The 19,825-nt window shown below is 40.2% G+C and overlaps 2 protein-coding genes and 1 non-coding gene across 3 annotated transcripts; 1 reads left to right on the top strand and 2 right to left on the bottom strand.

Annotated features, from left to right (window-relative positions):
* Positions 1-2,595: 2,595 nt before the first annotated feature.
* Positions 2,596-4,655, bottom strand: si:ch211-105f12.2 (RIMS-binding protein 2-like). Its single transcript, XM_047594434.1, has 5 exons — positions 4,355-4,655; positions 3,867-4,023; positions 3,495-3,616; positions 3,318-3,389; positions 2,596-3,223 (listed from the first exon to the last, which is right to left on the bottom strand). Exons 1-5 carry the CDS (start codon positions 4,574-4,576, stop codon positions 3,158-3,160), a joined length of 639 nt encoding a protein of 212 aa, XP_047450390.1. The 5' UTR covers positions 4,577-4,655; the 3' UTR covers positions 2,596-3,157.
* Positions 4,656-5,934: 1,279 nt separating this feature from the next.
* trnav-aac lies at positions 5,935-6,007 on the bottom strand. The gene has a single exon. It is a non-coding gene; the product is annotated as a tRNA-Val (tRNA).
* Positions 6,008-8,941: 2,934 nt separating this feature from the next.
* On the top strand, positions 8,942-15,252 carry ywhag2 (3-monooxygenase/tryptophan 5-monooxygenase activation protein, gamma polypeptide 2). The gene is made up of 2 exons (XM_047593622.1): positions 8,942-9,222; positions 11,904-15,252. Exons 1-2 carry the CDS (start codon positions 9,136-9,138, stop codon positions 12,558-12,560), a joined length of 744 nt encoding a protein of 247 aa, XP_047449578.1. The 5' UTR covers positions 8,942-9,135; the 3' UTR covers positions 12,561-15,252.
* Positions 15,253-19,825: the final 4,573 nt, after the last annotated feature.

The following is a 19,825-nucleotide window of genomic DNA, read 5'->3' as shown; positions in this document are numbered from 1 at the left end:
AAAATTATAAAATCCGATCATCCTTGTCTGCACAGCAGCGCCCTCTGGTGGGGCTGTGACCCACTGGCCCCTAATGCAAAGACGCCACTGATGATAAATAATTACTCTCATAGTTACAGTAACTCAGAGCTGATTTCTACAGAGCTCCTCGTTGATCTGATTTTAATTCGTTTGTTTGGGAAACCACTAGCTGAAAGCCAGATGAAATTAAGAACCTTTAAAAAGTCATTTTATTGAGTAACATTACTTCTTTTCCACACTACAGTTGGATTTTTATCAGCGTCACCTTCACTTTCATCCACTACGTGGCAGCACTGTTCAAGTCTCTTCACATGGCTGACAGCAGCTTCTTACTGTGCATGGAGTGTTGTAAAGTGACTGAATGAAATGCTTTCTTTCTGTCTTTAAGAGTTATGGGGAAGTTTAGGCTCATTTTGTGACTCAACAACAAACCCACAGGTGTGATATAATAAAGAAACTTCACTGGAGAGAAACAGGAATGGAGATAAAGAGCAACAACTTGTAGTTTCAGTTTTCAAGACGCTTCATTTTTAATTATCTTAATGATTTATATATGATTTTTAATGAAAGAGACTCACAGCAGCCTACATTCGCATTCATTGGATTAATTGTCCGCCTGAGATCAGTCATCAAACATAATTCAATCAGTGACCTGGGAGGGTAATACCCACTGGTGTCATTAGCTCATTTCTGGCAACTCGCTGCTATCTATATCACTCTAAGTAGTGGAGGAGCTCACTGGATATAATCCCATGCTGCACAGGAATAGATGCAGCCTGTGGTGCAACATTGTTAAGATAATGCGCTGTGTGCACCGTCATGCTGGCCTGCTGCATCACAAGGTTCATTTGCTGAGTTGTTGGACTGACACCACACTGACTGCCGTGAAAAAAAAAAAACAGATGTGTGTAAGTATCTGTAAGTGCAAAAAATGAAACTCGGTGTCTTTGATTATCTCCTGCTTACAGCCTGCTCGGAGTTTCTTCTAACAAGGACATCTTTTCTCGGTTTGCGTTCGCCGACCATCCCCCACTTCCTCTTATTTGTCTTGGTGTGACTCTGAGGTTTTGGGTTGTCGTGACAACGGAGGACACAGTCCTGCCTCTACTTCTATTTGAAAAGTTTCTGTTGTTGCAAGCATATTGCACGTTTGCTCCGGGATAGGAATCACCCCCACCCCCCACTCACACACACCACCCTCAAAGAGAAAACACAACAACAACAAAAAAAAAAAAAAAGACATGCAGGTGTAAATTAGTTCTCAGAAATATAACGAGAAGCCCTTCCTGTCATCTGTACACGAGACGAGGACAGCCGTCATGTTGAAGGACGCCGCACACACTTTGTTAACAATTTAAGAGCCGTCTGCGGTGACATCACTCGATCGATAAGTCTGTTGAGAATCTTTGATCCGCTCTCATCTCCCCCGATTAGATTGAGATAATTACTGCACATAAAAACATAATTGCGATCAGTGTCTTCTTCAGAGGCGTTACAGAAGCAGGTGCCATCTCATAAGTGCATGTCCTTAAAAGGGGATGAAGTCAACCTTGGCTGTGGTGGTGAGGTCTGCTTAATGGGTGTAGGCTATGAATTTGCATGTACGTGTGCAAATGTGGAAAATAACTAAGTACACTTCCTAAAAAAAATAAAAAAGTTAAATTCTGAGGCACTTCTTAGTTGTGAAACTATATTTATCTGATACATCTGTGCTTTAAAAAAAAATCACAATACTCTGGGTAGTTCTTGGTAAATTACATTTCAGTGTAAATGACAGAGCTGGACCTACAGCAGCTACAGCTTTATTAAAAAAATTACAACAGAATTTTACAACAAATAACTCATATTCTTCAACTAAAAAAAAAGATGTATGTTCCCACAAGTGTGTGCGTGTGTGTGCATGGGCGTATCACCCTGTGCACTTGCTTGCTTGCATGATTTGTGTGTGTGTGTGTGTGTGTGTGTGTGTGTGTGTGTGTGTGTGTGACTGTTACACTGTTTCCTGTGTTAACCACGTGGCTCAGACAGGGTTAATAAAAGATCACGCTCACTTCTGGGTTTTCTTTCTTCTTTGGAGTCCAAACACTGGTAAGAACCCCTGACAGCAAGTGACTACTCTCTACTTAACCAAGTCACACTTTTACGATACACAAATGCTCTGATGAATTACTCTGATTTCTGTCAAATGTTTTTTATTGATCAGTTATAAAATGATTGTTTGTTTCTGTTTAATCTGTGAAAACCTGCCTTTACTTAACCCGCCATTCCTCAGCCGTTGCGGTGGAGCAAACAGAATCTACTGATGTACAGTGTTGTCACCCATAAAGTAGAAAGCACTACTAAACTTCATTACACAGTGTAGTGTTTCCTACTTTATGGATGAGTATACTGTTGGCTGCAGAGGAATGTAACAGAAGAAACCGGCCGGACCGTGTGAAAACCCACTAATGTCATGTAATCTTTGTGTTCATTAATTTCAAATTTATACAAGATTTTGTTTAATATTTGACAAATGTAATGTGTAGTTGAAATAAAACAGGTAAGTATTGTTTTAATTGAAGTGTTTATTTTCAGTTTCTGACAAAAAAAAAAAAAAGCTGCAGGGACTTAAGCGAGTATTTCTCATTGCTACATATGAAACAACAGTTTTAAAAAAAAAAACATATAAACAGGATGTAAGGCAAAAAATGGACGTACTATGTTAATCCGCTCTGGTCTGCAACACTCTTAAAATAAAAATGTATGATTAAGGCTACGATAATAAATCCATTTCAAGCAGATGTTTAATTTTGTGAAGTGTCCTGCTGTTTTGTGTGCATGAATACATTTGACTTTAATATAAATACGATCTCTTCTTTTCTGTCTTTTTGTTTTTACATAAAAGTTTTTACATAAAAGTGTAATTTCTGTTTCATTCTTTCAATAAAGGAAATATCTGATAAACTGAGAGCTCCCTTCATCTATCATTACTCGTTTATTCAGTGCAATCTAAAGAAGACGCCATACTTTAATATAAAAATAAAAAATGTTTTTCTTTTGACACGTATGATGTCATTTTTAAATATATTTTTTATAAAAACTGCTTCTCAGTCTGACCGAGTCTTGGCATTTGAAACAAACGTCGTAGCGTTTTCTTCTACTCCCAGGGCAACGGCTGCAGGAAGTTCGACGGCACCAAACCCCGTCGTCCGTGCAGATCTCCCTAAAATCGAGATAAACGTTAAGCACGTGTGCAAATGTCAGCGTAATATCTCAGAATCAGTCATGAGGGTTGTGAGTGCAGAGACGGCGCTCACATAGTAAAACCCGTCTTGGTCCATGTCACCCAGCACATAGATGATGTCCCCTGATCGGAAGCCGAGTTCGAGCTGCAAGAGAAGTGACCATTGAGTCACTTTACTTCTATAAACAGCGGGCTACTTGCGAGAAGTCGACATGATTGTGATTGTGATTGTGATTGTGGCAGTGCTCACTTCACTGTCCATGTTGGGTGAGCTCTCCCACGGGTCGTAGTCGAACAAGGCCACCATTCGTCGAACAATCACGTCGTCGGGGATGCTGGCTGCTTCGCTCAGGTCGGGCGTTAAAGACGTACCTGTGGGTGAAAAGGGTCAAACACACCTTTAGCACAACGTCAAAATCAAAATCCTTCAGAAATAAAGACAGAGAAAGTTTATTTGCATGTTTTATTTATTTATTTTTTTTTTGGTGATTTTACTTATATTTATTCTCATAAATTCCTGCAAAGAACTTGGTACTAACAGCCTCTTATAAATGGTAGCTTCTGAGCAACTTGTCCTTTTTGTAGTTCTTCTATGTTTATCTCCTGCATATTGTTGTTGTACCTGCGTGGTCGACGGGGAGGAATCCCTGCTGCATGAGGAGGTGCTTCAGGTACTCATCATCCACTGGGATTTCAGCCACCATGTTACTTGGCACATAACCAGAGAGACCACCGGACTCGCCGTGATAGAAACCGTCGTGGTCTTTGTCCCCAACCACCTAGAAGACAAACGCAACGGAGGGTTCATTTCATTGATTCATTTCAGGTTTGAGGGGACGAATAGCATGTGTGTGCGCGCGTGTATTTGCATGTTGCAGCAGAAGCAGCGGCAGCACCGGCACACTCATTCTGTGAAAAAAAAAAAGGGCGGTAAAATCACATCAATCAGTTGGAAACGGTGACAGGAAATAAAGTTCGTATCTTTGTACGCGTACAGGTGGCCTGAATGTAGCACAAACAGGAAATCATGTTCACTCAGATGGGTTTTTGAGTGACTAACACACAGGTTACAGTGAAGCACCCAAGTCCATAAAGTGTGTCAGTTTTTACCTTGATAATCTGGCCTGGCACAAAGGGAAGCTCCTCTGCAGCCGTCTCGTAGTTGGGCGACATTGCGGCCGGGTTGTACGGGTAGAGAGCCACAAAGAGTCTGACGGTGGGTAATGATATCTGGCTCGCTGTCTCCAACTCCCAGTCTCTGAGGTCCTCCGGCGTAACGGACCTCACTTCGTCCGGGTAAATCAAAACATCCAACTCTAGCCTCGTCTCCATTTACAGCAGAGTGACCGCTCCTCTGTCCACCTGGTAGACAGATGGCTGCTGTAGGCGGCAGACCTGTCCTTACCCTCATCCTAATTTGAGGTAACTAAGCTAAGCAGAAGGGAGAAGTAATCCTCTTTGAAGCAAGTGGATGGATTCATTAGTTCGGCACGGCCTGAGCACTGCAGGAATACACTTTGTAATAAGAGTTTTTTTTATTTTTAAGGGCATTGTTTTACTCCGAAAGCAACAATTAATTTGTGCAAGATCCAGGAAGTGTTTGTCAAATGTTCTGTAATAGAAATAGGGATTTTCCGTAACGTAATCAGCCTTATTCACAACATTTAACTATAAATGTAGAGATAAAACTTAGATTTTCTTAAAGTTGACCAATTATTTTTCATTAGAAATAAAAAAATAAAAACTGTGACACCACATTAGAAATATTATTTTTTTTGCATTGACTTTGGTCTCAAAGGCCTCACTTATGCTTTGACTTAAATCAAAAATCAAAAGTCTGTTTCATTCTGTAATTTAAACAGTGTTTGTATTATATATAAACAGGTCTCATTAAATGTGAGGAAAAAGCTTTATATGTCTGCCTGACTCCTCCTCCTCTTCCTCCTAATATGACCTGACCTAGTTTACGTGTCAGCAAGTGTCATCACTTCCTGTGTCGACCTCTGCTCAGGTCATCAGGTGACAATCTGCTCGTGCAGAAGGAGGAAAAAAAAGAGAGGAAGGGTTTAACAGTCTTCTGTGTTTGAGACGTAAAGAGAATGACGCAACTGCGGGAGGGAGTGGACACATGCGTGGAGACATTTTCTGTGAAATGAATCTGTCAGTGATGTTGTTTACTTCCTTGTTGTCTTGAAATATTATTATTAATTTATTTGGGTGAGGACCAGAGAAACATTACATCCCTAAACACTTTACACACTGAGACAGAAATGTGTTCAAAAAAAAAGTTATGTTAAGTTGTGTAGTTTATGTAGTTCAGAGGAATTCACAGATGCATGGCTCAACACTGGACTCAACTGTCCATTTGCACCTGAAGGACAAGGGACACTCTTTGGAGGACCACAACATTTAGCCAGAAGGGACAAATAACTTAGAAGAGGAGTTAGAGACTAGAGTTTCTTAACCAAGTCACCATCCATGTTAATAAAAAACAGCACGACTGAAAGATGCTCCTAATGAAAACCTAAACTCCACACAAGTGAGTTAGAGCTGAGGAACACACCTGGACGGGTGGTGAAACTCTGCAAATGTTTTTGTTTTTCAGATACACTGCATGATTGACACTCTTCAGAGACAAAGCATTTATATCAGAAAACCTTGTCCCACAATAGGGAAATTGCAGAAAACAATGTTTCCGCCCGGTTTCGAACCGGGGACCTTTCGCGTGTTAGGCGAACGTGATAACCACTACACTACGGAAACGCACAGTGCCGGCCGCCATGTTGTATAAAATTATACATCACTACATACGACATGTTTAATATGCATTTATGATGAATCAACTCCACATATATTATAAAATATGATTTATTCTTTGTGTCTTGATTGACTGAAGTGTGGTTGCTCAATCGTTTCTTGTCTTTCGGTGGCAAGCGGTCGTATAACAATATCTTTACAGGTTTAATTGGATTGTCTCCAACCCATAGGCTGTAATAAACTGATGAGAGCTTCATTAATTCATCCAGGTTTTAAAACAGCGGAAAATACGCGTCACCCGATGGTCTCGCTTCACTCTTCACTTTCACATTTGGCCACAAGAGGGAGCTGTTAAAACAAATTCTCCGTGACACAGTCAAATTCCTGCATTTACAATAAAATGTTAAAACAAAAAACTTTCAAGTAATTTTAGGTAAATATACTCACTAAATAAAAGAAGCTACTCTTCTGAATATATATATATGTGTGTGTGTATATATTTCACCCACTTAATCCTCATGTGAGCATATCAGATGGAGTCGATTTTCATTATTTTAATATTTTTCCTTTAGTTTATAAAGAAAAAAACCCACAAAATAATAAGAAATGTCCATCAGAATAATACAATGATGATAAAGCAATGTCTTGTTTTTGTTTAATTGTTCAAATATATGTTTATATTAATTTAATACACAGAAAAACTTTAATGTTTGGCACTTTTTTTGCACATAATACTGTATTTTTCGTCATAATCAGACAAGTCCTTTTACCTTGTCTTTTCCTCTAAATAAATGTTCTCTCTAAATCATACTACATGGGTGAACGGGTGAATACTGACCTTCCAGCGGTGCCTTTGATACATGTCCTGCTCTCATAATGAAGCGGCACCAATTCAGCCTCATCAGCACCGTTTGTCCTTCAGTCGCTCACTGTAGTGACAGAGGAGAGAGGGGAAACACTGTGAGCTCAAATTACGGTTCAGGGCCGCCTTGAAACAAATGACAATGTCATGATAAAATACACTAGAAGTCAAATACCGGGATGCAGTGATGAATAAAAGGTCAGGAATCAACACTTGTAGCAATCTACTGTATATGGTATAACTTTATTAGACCGTGACCTTCATGAGAGCCATGCAGGGATGAGTGAACTTTTAAAATCTGCCCTCATCATCAAACATTAAACAAGGCTGGGAAAGAAAGAGGAAAACCAATTAAGTTAGCCAGAAGCACATTTTCTTAAATTGTTTTTAAACGGGACCACATTTGATCTAATTTAACACGCCCCCCACATACAACAGCAACTAGGACACTGAATACAATGACCTAAATGAGATTTAAATTCAGATTTTAGCAGAGCTGAAAACAACAAAATTCTTCACTGAGCAATGAAATACAAAGATGTTGTACTATTTGTCCTCTATGAATTAGAGGACAAATGAATTTATGTCTAATGATGTACTTAATTATTTAAAATGTGGAGAAAATTTGGCTAAAAACGATGCTCAATTTATAGTGTGACAATCACGAGGGTTTTCTTCAGTACCAGAGTATGTCCCTGTAGTTGTTACTTCAGTTAGTGGTGCAGCATATAGCAAAAGAACAAATAATTAATAGATGTGCAAAGCAACATGAGATAAAGCAGGAACTAGATGGTGAATTTACCTTCAATAATTTCAACGGCACGTTACCTTTGCATTTCCTACATAACGTCACCAAACTATCTATGGTTTCTACACATGAAGAGATTCTTAGCATGAAGAGAGTTTCTTAGCAGCAGTGGCAGTGTTTCCAAGAATTATCTTCAAATGGAAATCATGAGCTTGTGGTGATGACGTGAAAAGCTGTCTAACAAAATGTTTGGCATTCAAGCAATAACATCTGTAAGGTGTGAGGAGAACAACATTGCTAAGAGGCTAACAGTTAGCCAGCTAAATACACAGTAAAAAATTTATTGTTTCATTTTAATATTGCCTAAGCATCCACAAAACCTCCATTTGTGAAATTGGCAACATAAGGCTTTAGAAAAGGCTCACAGAAAATATCTCTTTAAGTTTATATATTGAAATTTAGCTGCATAAAGGGGAATTTGTAGTTTGTAATGTGTACGTGTACCACACTGGCATTCCCGACAGTTGCATCCTTTAATTTTCAGTCTTTAGCAACAGTTACCTAGCAGCAGTCTCCTGGTGACTTACCGCTACTGGGCAACTGCTGGCATTTAGCTTGCATCGTCTGTGATGCTAGCAGCAAATGCATTTTACATTTCATCAGAGAGATTTCAACACATGGATAAATTATTATACGTCCATTTATTATACACCTCCAGTATTGATATTGCTCACTACTTCGGCCTGTCTTTTTCCATTTCCTGCCTTTCCTGGTGTTTGTTTTACATTGACCTTAATAGTTTTTTTAAATTCTAAAGTTGATTGCTCATTGAAAGTAAATGTTGAGCATATTTCATTTGTCGCAAAATGAAAAAATAAGCTTATACAAAATGCATGTAATCAGTTTTGTAACTGTATTTCATCGTGACCACTGCATTTGCATTGTTGTAATTTTTCAGTTTATTTCATTTTATTATTAAAATAAATAAATAAAGCTTGCTAACTGTTAGCCTGTGTGCCGCAGTCATGATGTTACTATTTGAATCTCAGTTATGTAAGGGTCTACTACTTTCCATATTGTAACCATGTTTACAGGTTGCATCTGGAAACAGCATTTGACTGGGTGTAATTATATATTTCAATAATATAGTTATAATAAGTTAATTTGAATAAGACTTCATTTCCCACGAGGCCTTTCGCACACGCCCGCTGGCTCCCATATATGGAGTGTTACATCATTGGCTCAGACACCCACCTTTCCGAGTGATTACGCAGACCAGGGAGAGTGTGTGAGGAGGAGGGAGGAGGAAAAAGAGGAGGAGGAGGGGGGAGGAAGGCAGGCAGGGAGGGAGGAGAGAGGAGAGAGGGTGTCCCGTCTGCACGGAGCTCAGACAGACAGCAGGGAACAGCTGCAGCATTAGGTTCGCTTAGGATTTCACTGCATTGCGATTTCAAATATCAATCATTTCATCCCCCAAAACCCGAGTGGAGCAGCTCGACCAAGCGGCCCAATATCATTTAAAACATGGTTGATCGCGAGCAGCTGGTGCAGAAAGCCAGGCTGGCTGAGCAGGCTGAGAGATATGATGATATGGCAGCTGCTATGAAATCGGTAAGTCCACTCAAAAATAAGAAAAATTAAGACAATGGTGATGCTGTGTTTGTGGATAATGTTGTTGCTCCATTTGCGTAAAAGGCGCGTCCAGCAATCTGATGTTGCCTGTAAATGTGCGCTTTCATTGCCTAGACATCTCTACAACTATATAAATTAGATACAGGTTACATTAAATGTGTTTATTAAATGACCACCAGCTCATCGACAGCTCAGAGCAGGGTTTTCTTTTTTCTTGTTCCTTTTTCCTGAGTCCTGATCCTGTGCTCCTTGGGCGGTGCCTTTCTGCCGGCCGTGCCGTTCAATGAAGGGATTGCTATTACAATGAAATCCAAGCAGGCCTTATGCTCCATCTCTGGGGCTAATAGGAGTGTCATATAATAACTCTACTTTTTTTTTGCATTTGCTGCTTTTTATTTTTTTAATTTTTTATATATATATTTTACCCTTTAACACCCCACCTCCTCCTCTTCATCCATTATGCTGAATTTATAAGAGCCTCTGCTGCTGGGAGCCATGTGAGGTTGCTGGAAAAAAGCCTATCATCTTCTGCCCCCTCCACTACCTCCTCCTCCTCCTCCTCTTCTTTGTCACATAAATTAAAACAATTAACTCTTTTAGTATTGGTAGGAGAGGCTTCTTTGAGCATGATTGGTGCAGAAAAATGCTCCAACGTGAGCTGCTCTTTCCTCTAAAGTAACGTAGGAGGCAGTAGACTCTCTCTAGAATATTCTTTGTCATATTGCAGTGAGTCAATGTGCTCAGATTTGATTACCGGTGTTGTTCTTCACTTTAGTATCTTCACATCTCACTGTGTGTGTGTGTGTCTGTGTGTGTGTCGCTGCAATTTAGAGTCATTTTTGTGCTAATGAGGCTGATTAAGTGGTGTGATATTTGATGTGAAGAGGATGACATGGCTGGCCTGCCTCACAATAGCTTTCTCAGCTCTTATTGGTTGGCGCTGAGGACAGAGCCTTTGTCTGCACTTCCTTCTTCTCCTTCTTCTTTTTTTGAGTGTCTCTGGCCCCTTAAGAAATTATGGGAAGTGGATTCATCAGTGGGTTAAAAAAAAGAAAAGAAAGAAAGAAAGAAAGAAACTGCTGTGTCACAGTTTACTCATACAGGAACCAGCAGCATCTTGGGAGCCATAGCGAAGGAAAAAAAACACTTAAAGCGAGGAACATTTTGCCTTCTGTTCCTCAGAAGAGAAGGAGCGAGCCATAGCCCTCCGTGGCTCGTTTGTCATCAAGGGTTTCTGGTTGCAAGGAGGTGGGATGATGGGATGATGTGCAGGCAGAGGGAGGGATTCCTTTCCCTTTAAACAATCTGCCGTGTCAGTGCGGTCTAAACTGGGCCCTCTTGCAGGGGTGTGTGCTCCTTTAATCAGAAGGGAATCCCTTCCCGTTGCAGCCAGAAATGACAGGCATCACTTTTGGGTTCCTCATGAAATATGTATGGGGCAGTCCATCTAAGGATCTTCTGCTCAGCGATCCTGAACCAAATGAAGGATTGTTCATCAAGCAGCTTTAAAATGACTAATTAAAAGCTTCAAATCAAGATACTGGTAGTTTGTTGGTTGAATGTGAGTGCTAATATATAACTTCAAAGATTATAATTAAAGTGATGAACCATTTCAAAATTTAATTTCAGTTGATCTTCGGGTTTGTGTGGCAGTTTTGTACAGGCACAATAAAGGACACTCTGTCTCAGTAGGACGATCTCTTGTCTCGATCCTCTCGCTATGACGTCGGCGAGCCGGCGCCATCTTTCTGCTCCGATGCCCGAGCAGACATTGTCAAAATGTGAGCTCATCAAGGAGGAGCTTTTTGGACGCAACCCAACACTCTTTTAAATAAACATTTTTTCCCAGTCAAATGTAACCTCTTCACATACACACAGTCTCTTCGACGACTACCCAACTTAAGCCCCGATCCATCAGAGTCTAAATTTAACCCTCTAACTCAGAGTGATGTCACGGTGTGGCGTTTTAGACAGGTAAAAAGGTCAGTTTCTGCCGGAGAGAAGGTCACTGGGACACGTGAAACGCCAGTGCAGTGATGGTTTTCACTTACAGTGCAGCTGCCCCCACCGCCCCCCCCCCCTCGTGTTCTCGTGGGAACATTTTAACCCATCTCAAGCTCTCCTTGCGTTTCCCCAACCCCACCCCTCTACTATCGCCAGCTATCTTGAATATCATTTCACACTAACTAGCATTAGCTGTCCACGTGGCAGCTGGACCTACTGGTGCACCAAATGAATGGATTGCCATGGAAACTGGGGGATTGCACATGACAAGTGAAATATTGCTCATCTCCTTTGCTGTGGACCCGTCTGTCAGTTCAGATTATTTCATGCTGGACGGTGTTTTGCGATTATTAGGATTGCAGCTAACAATTATGCCTCATCTTTTTGATTATGTAACGATTCTAGTCTCTGGAGAAATGGCAGGAAATGAGGAAAGGAGGAAATTAAATCAAAGGATGCTGCAGTTTCTGATCACTCTAAGTGATCGTTAGAGTGTAAATCATGGTGATGCAAAACAGAAAAACAACTCTGAGAAGCCGTTACCTAAAATGTTTTTACCAAGAAATAATTAGACAGTACACACGGGTCAAGCTTTAATTTGTGCGACTGTAGCCTTGCATTGGTGATTAAATAGTCCATCTTCTCTGCTCTTTCAGGTAACAGAGCTGAATGAGGCCCTGTCCAATGAGGAGAGGAACCTCCTGTCTGTGGCCTACAAGAATGTGGTGGGCGCCCGCCGCTCCTCCTGGAGGGTCATCTCCAGCATTGAGCAGAAGACCTCGGCCGACGGCAATGAGAAGAAGATTGAGATGGTGCGGGCCTACCGGGAGAAGATTGAGAAGGAGCTGGAGGCCGTGTGCCAGGACGTGCTCAACCTCCTGGACAACTTCCTGATCAAGAACTGCAGCGAGACGCAGCACGAGAGCAAAGTGTTCTACCTGAAGATGAAGGGCGACTACTACCGGTACCTGGCCGAAGTGGCCACAGGGGAGAAGAGGGCCACGGTGGTGGAGTCATCGGAGAAGGCCTATAACGAGGCTCACGAGATCAGCAAGGAGCACATGCAGCCCACCCACCCCATCCGCCTGGGCTTGGCTCTCAACTACTCGGTGTTTTACTACGAGATCCAGAACGCCCCAGAGCAGGCCTGTCATCTGGCCAAGACCGCCTTCGACGACGCCATCGCCGAGCTAGACACCCTGAACGAGGACTCCTACAAAGACTCCACTCTCATCATGCAGCTGCTCCGAGACAACTTGACACTGTGGACAAGTGACCAGCAGGATGACGAGGGAGGGGAGGGCAACAATTAAAGAGAAGCCACACTTCGATTAAAAAAAAAAATATGAAGGGCCGGTGGACTTTGGCAGCCGCTTTTGCCGATGATACTACCGCAGCAGCAGTTCTTTATTTTTCCATGTGTTAAAAGAATCAAAAGAGAGGTGAGAGTGGAGGTTAAATCTTAGTTTAAATATATATAGAAATATATATACAGTTGAAAGGGGCCTCCGTCTTCTTGATTTTCTCTTTGACATTTGCCAAAACCACTGATATGTCAGTCAATCAGCCTGAAGTGGTTGTTGTTGGATTGAAATGGCAGCCTCACACTGGCATAGGAACTGGTCTTGTTCTGTCAAGATAAGCTGCTTAGTTAGGTTTTTGCGTGATAAGAGATGCATTTGAGTCACTTGAGAGAGAAAATGCTTGAATGGGAATGCCTCACAAAACTAGTTTGCATTGGTTCCAGTAGTTTAAATACAAGAAAGGGCCTCAAAAGCCAATTGGCGCTAGAGTTTCCAACTGGTAAAAAAAAAAAATAGACCCCCCTCTAAATTAATAATAATAATAATAAAAATGACGATAAATTTACACAGGAGTGAAAAATAAAGACTCAGTACATAAAATTAACTCCCCGTCTTCTGTTTAATGTGAATTTGGCATCTCGCAGTTTGGTCCGTTATGTCACTGGAACCATTGATTCTTTTGGAGGTGAAGATTATTAAAGGCAGAGACTTAACGATATATAAAACAAAAACAACAACAAAAAAAAAAGGACAAAAAAATAAAAAGCAGCTTCAGAGTTTGTGGTTTACTTCTGTGTTTGTTTTATTAAATGCACTTGCCTACTATACTGTTTCTTCAGTGTAAGATGATGACAACAATAATATTCAATATTGTGCATGCTGGTGATGTATTTATATACAGTAGCTTGACTTTATTAACTTATACTGTGGGTGTTAAGTATTCATATGATTGAGAAAAAACAGGCTTTGTCTGATGCTGATTTATAATTTATTTCATTTTGTTATGTTTTTTTTTCTCCTTTTTTTATTTGCTATACCAAAATGGTGATCGTAGAAATTGACCTGTAATGGGCGTTGCTATAGTGACATGCAATATGTGTATTTAATTTGTTAAAGGAAAAAAAAATGGAAGATTAAAAAAAACAAAAAACAACAAAAAAAAAAAATAACCACCACCAGTGATCACTTAATCTTACCAACTGGTGTTTGTCACATTGAAGTATGATTATGATCTATTTTGTTCTTTGAACAGTATTTAAGTACCTTTTTCTGTCATGCTATCCAGTTTTAATAATGGTGAAGTTTCCAGGCTCAATGTTTCTGTTATGAATTCACAAACATGGACCATATTTTATTTCTGACAGTATACATTTTAATTTAATTTTATTTTTTTTGGTTTGTTTTTATACCTTATAGCTGTTCCTGAGTGACAAAATATCTTGAATGTGAGTCATTATGTAGCAGTTGCACAAGAACCGAAATAATAGCTATGATAATAAAAAAGAATATGACTAAATTACACATGCGCCATTTCCGTGGTGGTCTAGTGTATTGTTGTTATCGTCACCCATAAGTAAATTTGTTTCTAAGGAGAACCATTTCACTGAAGGAACGCTTTGTTTTTTTGTGCCCCGAGTACAGTGCGTGCTTTCTTTTTCGTGCCCGTTTTATTTGATATGCCTCGTTTGCAAGTCGACCTTTAAAAGAAACCAAGAATTTATCTGCCAGTATTTTAAGTTCCTGCGAGCATGTGTGCAAGATGTCATGTTTTTCCTCACTGTTACACGTGTCCGCTGTGTGTACAGCACATAGATATGAATAATCAACACCGACGCACACCAATCGTGTCACAGGGGAGGCGTTTCAGAAGGTTATTGATAAGCAAATAACACCTTCGGAACAAACTTTAGTCACATATAGGAAGCTGCTTAAAACCACGGGAAACTGCTGAATGGAATAATCGTCATAATGCTGCTAGTTCTATAGATTATTAATATATTCATACAGATGAGGGGTTATTTTTTCCTAATAGATGGCAATTATTGTTTTTTTTTTTTGAAGGGAAGGATTTGCTTTTTTATTTCAGATGTGTTGGCTTAAGAGAAAATAAACCAAAAGCCTTAAGGTCAGTCACACAACCTTGTATGCCAATTATGTCACCACCATGAGTCAGCCTCCATGCGCTCACACTGTATGTCACAGCTGCTTTGATTTATTTTTAACGTCGTATAAAGTTGTCGTGAAGGCTCGGCAGATTAAATAGCATGAAATCCTCACACAGTTCATGAATATTACAAGCCCTTCGCTTTGATTTTGATTTTTTTTTTTTTTTACGTTCTGTGACTTTAGATGAGTGGAAGTTTTTCTTTTTGCTTGAATGTTGTTGTTTGTTTTTTTGTTTTTTTTCTGAAAAATCATGTCAGGTGACTTTCACTCATTGCCAAGAATACATACATTTCTCTGTGCTTTGTGTTTTTATTTTAAAGTTTTCATTATTTTGGATGTGGATCTTCTTGTTTCTGTGACATGAAAAAAAAAATAGAGATTAGAATTTGATTTAAGAAACAAAAGAAGAAAGAGCTGACCTGCTGGAGATGAATGAGGGGTGGGGTTGATAGCCGACTATGGGATAGAAACTTGTATGCTCTGAGGAGTTTTTGGTTGCCATCTGTTGCCCATTAAAGTTATTTGTTGATCGTTATTATTCTACATTTTCATTTCTTGTCTGTATTATAGCCATTGACAGTCATCCACGAAACAGTCATTCCTTTTTCATTATGTTAAAAGTTAAAAACCTACACAGTGACACCACATGGAATCAATGCGACCTTATGTAACCCTCTGTGGGTCACATATAACCGGTGTGTGTGTGTGGTTGCGTGTTTGCATCCATATCTGGTTGGTGTGCTGTAGGTTGCATGTGTTGAGAGTGTGAGATGGAGTCTGTATTAGCTGCAGTGCAGAGACAATGCCAGCTCAGATAGATACTACAGTATGCAAGGCTTTTTTCTCTCTCTCCCTCTTTCTTTTTATAAGGCCGCATTGCTAATAATTAACTAAATTAGGCCATAGATCAAAGAATAATTCAGGTTTTATGGTTGGAGCAGAGGAGCGATGCAATAAAATAAAATCCTGCATCTCACTGTGGACAGTGGATGGAGAATCAGCATTTCTCAAGCATTTAAATTCAGCTGCCTGCTCGCAAAGGTCGGGTTTATCTGAATAACTGCGCATATCTGTGTGTGTGTCGAACTGAGGACTCGAGCCCTGGCGCTGATTGATGAGCTGAAGTGGCTGAAGCTGCTGGATCGCCCGCCCTCAGACTGCAGCCTCTTGCTGCAGCTTGCTGCACTGAGCCTTTCACGAGACGAAATTCTGTGCTTTGAAAGGTCCTCCTCACCAGCCAATAGCTGACAGGCTCAGTCTGCGCAGCCACCAATCCCGTCCCTGTTGCTAGGGCTATAATAAGTATCCCACAATCAGCCCCGCTCCTTGCTGCACTGCTCAGACACCTATTGCATCCTGTTAAAAAAGAAAAAAAAAAAAAAAAAGCACACAGGAGACATTAAGATTCAGCACCAACCTATCTTCAAGCTGGTGTTTTAATGCACTGCTACATTTTCAGGGACATCACTGTTGATGGTAAATGCTCAGACATTATACATCCCAGAGCACAATGGGGCCCGCTGATGGACACGTAATTGAATCAACAGCAGCTGAGAAATTCAATTTACCACTTTTCATGGTTTAGTTTCTCTCAAACTAAAGCTATATGTTCTTCACACAGGCTAATTCACGCCGTTTGAACATACAGGGCACATATTTTCTACTACATCAGACATCATATAACGTTATAAAAGGTCACACGTACAGGAAACAGAAAATTGTTCAGCCGTGTTTTACTTCCACTTTATGGCAACGTCTCTGTCCGATCACTTTCATCACACGGACCGTTATTTGCCTGAAGCGAGGCTGGGATGACAATGCACTCTCATCGAGCCATAATCGCGTCACTAAGAGGAAAAAAGCCCCACACATCACTGGACTGAATCCTTCGTTAGCGTCAGCCACGTTAGACGGAGTCTCGTTGAAAAGCTCTTGGTGAGGATAAAAAAAAATACGTATATCTTTGATGACGGATTAAAAATAAATTGCAGGAGCATATTAAAGAGGGTTATTTTTGTCCCTTGAGGTTCATAAGCTTTTTTTAAGTTTGCAGAGAGGTAGTTAGATACACATCCATCCTCGTTTTAGATCAAGTTCAGCATTACAGACATATCCATCCATTATCTACAATATTAATGCTTATCCTTACAGAGTTGTGACAGAAGCCTGACATTAGGCAAGAGGTAGTGTACCTGTTTTTAGCCATGCTAGCTAGTGTGGCTGAATGGATGTGATTCAGTTTACTGCCTCTGCTCATCTGAACTATCAATTAAAATAATTACAGATATTTGTAGTCTCCAAAAGATGAAACATAAACCTCTTGAGTGTTTACTATATGGACTTTTTCTTTATTCTTAATTATTTTAGAAGCTTGACTTCATATTTTAACACATCACTGTCTTTTTCCAAAAGGTCAGAGTCCATGCTTCAACTATTGATTGTCCGTCCTAACCTCACACTGAATGCAGATTTTGTCATTGTCTGCACTAAATTCCTGCACTAAAAGGCGTTTGACCTTACGCAGCACGGTCGTTGTTGAACAATTGATCATCGACCGAACCACAAGGCTGTCACGTCTAGTTTTACGAGTCTGGGGCAAAAGTGGCAGCTGGACCGACAGCAGGAAGCAAACAAACATCTTAGAGACTGACTCATAAGTAATTAAAACTTGAGACGGTCCTTGAAAAACACACATGATGAATCAAGACTGATGGTTGTGTGAAACATGGCAGCTCGTGACCCATCAGACGCTGAAATGCTAGAAGCTAAACCTGGGATTAACACTGAATTTAATAAACCAGCCAGGCATGTACCTAGCCACTCAGCTGTTGCCTGACGTAGCCATATTCAATTCATATCAGAATGAGTCTGACAACAGCAATAGAAATTAGTTTGACTCATAGGCTTTAATAGTGTCTGAACCAAAGTAAAGAGAAGTAAATGAATCGGTGCATTACGAAGAAACAACTGGAATCAAGGCACAGAAACCTGGTGTTGTGGTTCACATTTAGTGTCAGGTAATATAAATTTGTATGCTGTATATTTTTTGTAGATGAGGTCATATTTTAAATTCTTAAGCTATGTTCTGGAGGGCTGTCAGATAAGTTTGTGGATGTTGCTGTTTTGGCGCAGTTAAGGCCGACACTATTTACGTTCCAACAATAATTAAAAGTAAAACAATGAACAGAATATTTGCGATTACTCCTCGTCATCCTTTTAACGTCCAGTCGGACGCTATAGTGTTTACTCAGTAAAGCTCTTAGCGTTAGCATCTTTTATTTAGCCACATGTATCATAACTGAAATGACCTAAAACTAACTTGAACTAACTGAAACTGAAGCTAATCCACTTTTCCAAATTTATACTAGTTCATATGGATCATTGTCGAGTCCAATTGTCCTTAATTTGATCTGATAATCCGCATTTTTCCCAGTCTCTCTGTATTTACTGATACATTTCACCATGTTTTTGCCACCCAGGGCGGCGTGGCCCCGGGCGCCACTGACGTCAATGCGTACCCTCTATTTTCCTGTGATGTGGGCAGAAGACGTTTGGTGTGACTCCCAGACCAAATGCTCTCGGAGTACTTCAGGACATAGATGCCAGAATTTACGTAACCCACATTAGTCTGTCTCACTCTGGAAAAACACCACCCGGACACTAGTCAGCGCTGTGTTTTTTTTGCCAATGGGGTTCAATTGTCTCTACTTCCTGTTTCGCTTTCAACAGTGGCAACTGAAACTTTCAAGTTGTAGTATAAATGTTTGTATCTCCGAACCTCCTCATTTAACCTTTCCTCAATGTGTTCCATCTTCATTGACCCAAAACAATCAATCTGAAAGCTGTAGAAATGGAGAAGCAGCTGGAAATACTAAAGCTGAAACAAGCGGACCAATCACAACTCTCGTGGTCTGCGTCACCATGGCGCATAGTTATATTTCTGGGGAGGTGCACGCCAGCTACGATGTTAGCATCTGCGTATGCTACTGTTGCTGTAGCTTCTGTGTTAATTTGATACTTATGTCTAAACTGCTTCATAATTATTTCTAACTAAAAGTAATAAACTGATTTATGGACGATTAAACCACAAACCAATGCCCTTTGGCTATTAGAAAACAGATTTAGTTTATCTGTTTTCATCATTTCTCCAACCCTTATGCTAAGCTAGGCTAAAATGTTAATTCTCCCAAATTCGTATGGGACGTACTTCACACCAGACACAATGAGAACATGTTTTTGATCAGACTCAACACAATCTGCACCTCAAAGATGCAACGAAGATAATAGCTGCACAGTTCCAGAAATACCAGCCCATTAGAGGTAAGGAAGGAGGGAGAAAAGAGAGATGGAAAGAAAGAGGGGACCGGGAACAGAGACAGATCTATAAATAGGCTTCCCTGCAGCCCGAGAGTAGACAGTGAGTAGACCAGAGACATCGACGTGACAGCCTCTCCACTATAGAGAATCTCTGCCCCTGTAAGGATGCTGAGAGTTGGTCAAAGGAGCCTGATACATCAGTTTCATGTCCAACTGAGCAAACATGTGAGATTACACTAAATTACACTTGTTTTTTATCTTCTGTTCACTGAAGTTCATTCCACTCATTATTTCTTCTTGCAGCATTAAAAGGTACGATAAGACAGGAAAGGCTGCCGGCTCTCTCCAGCACAAAGACAAGCCGTTATGCATGAGTGCTGCAAAAATGAATTATTCAGGCTAACATTTAGAATTTGTATTATTTATCAAAAATTGCCAGCTGAAGGTTTTAAGAGACTATTTTAAGGAGTCTCAAAACATGCTACGTTGTGCTTCCCTTTATGCGGCTGCAGCTCATAACACTGCAGTATTTTCATTTTATTATTTGGTTACAGGCCTCTCTCTACTTTATTGTGTCATTTTTCATTACTGGTGAGTGATTATTCATGACTACGAACACTTAAGTGATTAACAGAAGTTTATAAAAGTTTATTTAAAAAAGAGCCTAAAATTAAATTCTCACCCCTTTGTCATGGTTGCGTCACACCGCATGTTTGTTAAATGTCAGGAAAATCACAGTCATTGAAATTACATCACTTACGTCAAAGTTATTATTTAAACTTCTGTTCCCG

This window comes from Mugil cephalus, chromosome 9 (genome assembly GCF_022458985.1).
Source record: "Mugil cephalus isolate CIBA_MC_2020 chromosome 9, CIBA_Mcephalus_1.1, whole genome shotgun sequence".
In the NCBI taxonomy this organism is placed as follows: Eukaryota; Metazoa; Chordata; class Actinopteri; order Mugiliformes; family Mugilidae; genus Mugil; species Mugil cephalus.
Note: the sequence above shows the minus strand (reverse complement) of the source record. Positions and strands in the feature narration are given on the sequence as shown.

Coding starts and splice junctions, on each gene's coding strand:
- si:ch211-105f12.2 (XM_047594434.1), bottom strand. CDS start 4,576: ATGGAGACGAGGCTAGAGTTGGATGTTTTGATTTACCCGGACGAAGTG. Junction 3,617..3,866: donor CCTCCCCGTCGACCACGCAG/GTACAACAACAA, acceptor TTTCACCCACAG/GTACGTCTTTAACGCCCGAC. Junction 3,224..3,317: donor ACCAAGACGGGTTTTACTAT/GTGAGCGCCGTC, acceptor TCTCGATTTTAG/GGAGATCTGCACGGACGACG.
- ywhag2 (XM_047593622.1), top strand. CDS start 9,136: ATGGTTGATCGCGAGCAGCTGGTGCAGAAAGCCAGGCTGGCTGAGCAG. Junction 9,223..11,903: donor TGGCAGCTGCTATGAAATCG/GTAAGTCCACTC, acceptor CTGCTCTTTCAG/GTAACAGAGCTGAATGAGGC.